This window comes from Mchenga conophoros, linkage group LG22 (assembly GCF_057382185.1).
Source record: "Mchenga conophoros isolate Kocher_MC1m ecotype Shallow Benthic linkage group LG22, M_conophoros_male_GT1.1, whole genome shotgun sequence".
NCBI classification, from domain to species: Eukaryota; Metazoa; Chordata; class Actinopteri; order Cichliformes; family Cichlidae; genus Mchenga; species Mchenga conophoros.
The window spans coordinates 1,859,654-1,865,653 of NC_140546.1; the positions used below are offsets into that span (position 1 = coordinate 1,859,654).

A 6,000-nucleotide genomic window follows, 5' to 3' on the forward strand; every position below is an offset into this window, starting at 1 on the left:
CTGATCAGTGATCAGCTGATCGGCTTTTCTCTCTTGTTTATTTATCGCTCACTTTGCGCCAGAAAGAGGAAACCAGCGGATGTCGCGCTAAACAACAGCAGCACGTTTAAGCTTGATCAGCTGTTGTTAGAATTGATTTAATATTAATTTCTAGTATCAGCTGATGTTTGCTGGAGCCACAGCTGCAAAAAAACTGCTGGTCATGATGTCGGTTTGGATATGTGGTGAGAGGGAAACATGAAGCTGAAACCAGGAGATGTCCTTACTGAATCATCAGAGCTGAACAGCCTACGTCTATTGCAGCATAACTAAGGGAGGATTCAGGGTCACCTGGTCCAGCCCTAACTATATGCTTTAGCAAAAAGGAAAGTTTGAAGCCTAATCTTGAAAGTAGAGATAGTGTCTGTCTCCTGAACCCAAACTGGAAGCTGGTTCCACAGAAGAAGGGCCTGAAAACTGAAGGCTCTGCCTCCCATTCTACTTTTAAATACTCTAGGAACAACAAGTAGGCCTGCAGAGCGAGAGCGAAGTGCTCTAATAGGGTGATATGGTACTACAAGGTCATTAAGATAAGATGGGGCCTGATTATTTAAGACCTTGTATGTGAGGAGCAGGATTTTAATTCTGGATTTAACAGGAAGCCAAAACAGGAGAAATCTGCTCTCTCTTTCTAGTCCCTGTCAGGACTCTTGCTGCAGCATTTTGGATCAGCTGAAGGCTTTTCAGGGAGTTTTTAGGACTTCCTGATAATAATGAATTACAGTCGTCCAGCCTGGAAGTAATAAATGCATGAACTAGTTTTTCAGCGTCACTCTGAGACAGGATATTTCTAACTTTAGAGATGTTGCACAAATGGAAGAAAGCAGTCTTACATATTTGTTTAATATGTGCGTTGAAGGACATGTCCTGGTCAAAAATGACTCCAAGGTTCCTCACAGTGTTACTGGAGGCCGAGGTAATGCCATCCAGAGTAAGGATCTGCTTAGATACCATATTTCTAAGGTTTTCAGGGCCGAGTACAATAACCTCAGTTTGATCTGAATTAAGAAGCAGAAAGTTAGCGGCCATCCAGGTCTTTATGTCTTTAAGACATTCCTGCAGTTTAACTCATTGGTGTGTGTTATCTGGCTTCATGGACAGATAGAGCTGGGTGTCATCTGCATAGCAGTGAAAATGTATGCTATGTCTTCTAATGATGCTGCCTAAGGGAAGCATGTATAATGTAAACAGAATTGGTCCTAGCACTGAACCCTGTGGAACTCCATAATTAACCTCAGTGTGTGAAGAGGACTCTCCATTTACATGCACAAACTGGAGTCTATTAGATAGATATGATACAAACCACTGCAGCGCAGTACCTGTAATACCTACAGCATGTTCTAATCGCTCTAATAGGATATTATGGTCGACAGTATCGAACGCTGCACTGAGGTCTAGCAGGACAAGCACAGAGATGAGTCCACTGTCAGAGGCCATAAGAAGATCATTTGTAACCTTCACTAAAGCTGTTTCTGTGCTGTGATGAGCTCTGAAACCTGACTGAAACTCTTCAAATAAACCTCTGCAGATGATCTGTTAGCTGTTTGACAACTACTCTTTCAAGGTGCTTGAAGGCCTGTGGATTTGACAAGATCTCTAACCCCATTGGCTGAAACCCAGCACCGAGCCTGAAAGAGCCTCTGCCGTGTGATGGCTGGAGACTCGCTCACTCTGTTCACAGCCATCAGTAAAAAAAATAAAAGTAAATCTAATATCACATTAACACGAGAAGTCACCCAACCAGTTTCCCTCCCTGTGTCTTTGTTCAGCACCTGATGTCACGGTCAGCCTTCTGTGGGTATAAAACGACTGAAGAACATCGACAATTAAACAGTTGGACTCTGTGAGCATCACATTTTCTATCTCAGGAGGGAAGCCACCGAAACCTGTAAGTTCATTCATCCTGGATATTTTACCAAATTTAACCTCAGTGAAAACTGCTGGCTCTGTCTTTGTTCCATTATATTATTTAATAGAAAATAATAGAAAAAGAAAGAAAGAAAGAAAGAAATAACACTTTAGATATTATGACAGTACTTTGCGTGCTTTTGTTTCTGGGAGAAAAAGGGTTTTATAGTTTTACTCCTTAAAAAATAAAGTCTAGAGTTATTTTTCTCCTTTTAAACAAAGGTTTGTCATAAAAATCACTTATTACTTATTAAGCTGGTCAACACATTTATTTTATTTTACTTCCCTTGTATCTATGTAATTATGTTTTCTGTTTTTCAGTTATTCCAACTTAGTTAAGCTATGTTGTTATAGGTTGTGTTTAATGTTTTGGTTATTTTAACGTGGGAATTTCCAAAGTTAGGATAAATGCATATCCTCTCTCTCATGTTTTATATCCTTTTTTTCAACAATAATAATAATAATAATAATAATAATACTAATAATAATAATAATAATATGATGTATGAGTAGGAATAATGACAAATGTGAGGGCACATTGAACACTTCTGAATGTTACATCATACTATGACCAATCATTTTATCTTTAAAACAGTAAAGGATCGTTCCACAATGACGACCAAGATCTTTGCCATCCTGCTTCTGTTTGTTGGTAAGTTTACACAAAATATCACAAATTCTACTTTGTACAGGAGACGGGCCTGAAAGTGAAATAATTTCATCAATGTTGCTCTTGAACATCTTTAGCCGACACACAAACCACAACCACGGATGCAGCCACTAGTACACCTGCTCCAACCACGGCCACAGCTGCTCCAACCACGGCCACAGCTGCTCCAACCTCGGCCACATCTGATCCAACCACAACCACAGCTGCTGTTCCAACAACAACCGCAACCACAGCTACGCTAACCACAACCAAAGCTGCTACAACCACAGCTGCTACAACCACAACCACAGCTGCTACAACCACAACCAAAGCTGCTACAACTACAACCAAAGCTGCTACAACCACAACTACAGCTGCTCCAACCACAACCCAAGCTGCTCCAACCACAACCAAAGCTGCTACAACCACAACCAAAGCTACACCCACGGCAGTAGTAGCGGGGGCAGTGGTTAATGAAGTCAGCCTGGTTTCTGTCACAGTGGCCATCATCGCTGCTGCACTTCTATAAAGAGCAACATGTGACTGTAATTAATCTGCAATGAACAGCAGACGTATTTACAGTTCTAGCTCATCTTTTCATTTCCAGTCTGATCGTGTTTTATGTTTATTTTTCATCTTATATGAAAGTGTCGAAACGGAGGGGATAAATAGAAGTGTGGGAAATGTATCTTTGATTCTAGAAGCCGGTAAATATGTGTACTTGCTCTGTATAGTGTGCATGTTCAAAAGGATCCCAGATTATTTTCACATGAGTTAATTGCATTCGTCCGATCAGAGGGTCAGCATTTAGATGAAATATTTAACTACGAAAGAAAGATGTTCAGTTGTGTAAATATTATTGATCTGATCATTTATCCTAACTTCTGTCTGTTGTGTACTGTGAAAACAGCTGCATTTAACACTAGATTGTAGAATTAATCAATAAATGACATTAACAACTGTATTTCTGTATTTTCATTCTTTCTAATTCAGTCGACTAACTTAAAAACAGGCTATTTCTGTATTATTCTATATTAAATGTAATTTGTGTGAATTTTTAGCAAGACCACAAAAAATATTTATTGCACTGCTTCTGCTATGTTCATCTGTGCATGTGTTGTAGACACTGGACAGGTTACAGGTAGGCTCAAAAATGTCTCCAACCTTTTGTTCCTGATGTTTTTGCCTTGAACTAAATCAGAAGAGCCGTGTGCTGAGAATAGATGCAGAACATAGGTGAGTTTCATCACAACATCCCTAATAAGAACTATAGAAGTGGTAAAAGTAGTAAAGTGCGAGAGAGCAACAAGAAACAAAAGTGGTCAAAATTAAATTTATGCATAAACAGCTACTGACACAGAAATAGGCAGAAATCTGTCTCTGTTCTGCCAACTCCATAAGTTCAGTTCAGAAACATGGTAAATGGCCTGTATTTATATAGCGCCTTACTAGTCCCTAAGGACCCCAAAGCGCTTTACATATCCAGTCATCCACACATTCACACACACATTCACACACAGAAACATATTCACATCATATGATTGTTGGGTTTTTCTCTGTATGTGTTACGGTGGGGTCTGCTTTACAATATAAAAGCCGACTGTTGTTGTGATTTGGCGCTGTGTAAATAAAACTGCAAAGGAAGCATGCTATGAACTGTCAGGACCAGAACTGAGACTCTCAGAAGCAAAGCAAACTAACACTAACCTTTTATTGAAAGTAAAGTATACATGGCTTGTTGTAGAAAGCACTCTATACTGTGTCTCGTGCTTAATTGCCACTTACCCGAAACCACCTGCCAGATCATTGCATTACTTAGTTTGGTAAAGCTTGGTTTAGAAATGGGTCATTTAGTGCTGCTTAGTCTAAAGAAAGAGCTATGTGGGCCAGTGTCCTGAACCAGGTCACATTTACCATCTTTGCGAGCCCTTGTATCTCCCCTACAAGGGCTCGCAAAGATACCAAAGGTGTGAGAGAAAAACACAGCATCTCTAAATAAAAGATTTAAGAAGAAAGAAGAAACCCCAGAAAGATATTTCTAGAAACATCTAAGAGTACAAATAAAGTACTTTACAAGACCAACTGTACATCAGACATAAATGAATCCTCAACTCTCTGCACAGTGAGATGGAAGAGCCAAAGGAGGAGGAGACAAAGTCCATAATGGTGTTGACATTGAACCTAAGACACGTGTTTAAAGACAGGCAATGATTGTCAGTTGAAGAAAATGTTGGGAGAATCACTGAGTCAACCAGGAGGCCTCCATACGGATGATAGATGCTGTTCCAACAACAGAAAACAGAGTGAATATCGTCTTGATGCATCTCAATCATCCAGGAAAGTAAATCTCCAAAAGTTGATTCTGTTCATCTGGATGTAGCGTTTTGTGGGAAACGATTCGTCACTCGTCCAAGTGACTTCTTCAGTGTCAGCTGACTGCAGGTTTTATGGGCAGAAATCTGTGTCATCAGAAACTGAATTTGAATAAGTTAAATTTGAATTTGAATCGCTCGGATTGAATCTGAATTGTAACTTGAATAAATGCTTTTAAAAACGGAATTTGAATTAGCCTAATTTGAATTTCCATTTATTGGTTTGAAAATGATCATCACTAAATTGAAATTGAATTTTATATTTTGAAAATGAATTCATTTGCTTTTATCCGTAAAAAATTAAGCTCTCGAATAATTTCAGATTCACTTCTCACCATTCAGTTTCAGTTCTACAATTCAGTTCTTTTGGGACTTGCATCCAGTTCTGGTTCAAGAGTAATGAGCGCAGATTAATAGAACTACCTTTTACTAGCGGATTGAAAGTGTTACTGTTACTGTTACAGCGTCTTGAGCTGAATTAAGAATGCAGAAGTCATTCCTCATGTCGAATGACCAGCGGATAAATGTTTGTAAAGCATTCCCACGTTAAGCTTAACAACCGATATATGGAGCGGCTGCCTCCTCTCTCTCTCCTGCTGCTACTTCAATCATGAAACTGATCAAGGATCAGCTGATCGTCTGTCTTCTTTGTTTTTGGCCCACTTTGCACCAGAAAGAGGAAACCAGCGGCTGAACAACAGCAGCACGTTAAAGCTTGATCAGCTGTTGTTAGAATGTATTTAATATTACTTTCTACTCGAGGATCTTTTTCTACGTAGCTGACGCTGGTAGCTGTGCAGGGGCGGATCTAGCAAAGTTTAGCCAGGGGGGCCGATAGGGCATGAACAGGGAAAAGGGGGCACAAAGACATACTTCTCTTTCTTATTCTCATTTAAAATGTCGAGCTTTTAATAAATAATTATCTGACACCCAAAGTTTTAATCTGATGTAAAATGTATAGAAGTCCATTACTATATATAGTAACTGTTAAGTCTAATATACCCTAGTCAGCTATAGTACTTTTCCTTTGGG

General features: G+C 39.4%; 1 protein-coding gene across 1 annotated transcript; it reads left to right on the forward strand.

The window, feature by feature from the left end:
- Positions 1 to 1,566: 1,566 nt before the first annotated feature.
- On the forward strand, positions 1,567 to 3,537 carry LOC146548479 (uncharacterized). The gene is made up of 3 exons (XM_085263255.1): positions 1,567 to 1,927; positions 2,543 to 2,599; positions 2,695 to 3,537. The coding sequence occupies exons 2-3, from the start codon at positions 2,560 to 2,562 to the stop codon at positions 3,123 to 3,125; spliced, it is 471 nt and encodes a 156-aa protein (XP_085119381.1). The 5' UTR covers positions 1,567 to 1,927; positions 2,543 to 2,559; the 3' UTR covers positions 3,126 to 3,537.
- The last annotated feature ends 2,463 nt before the right edge of the window (positions 3,538 to 6,000 follow it).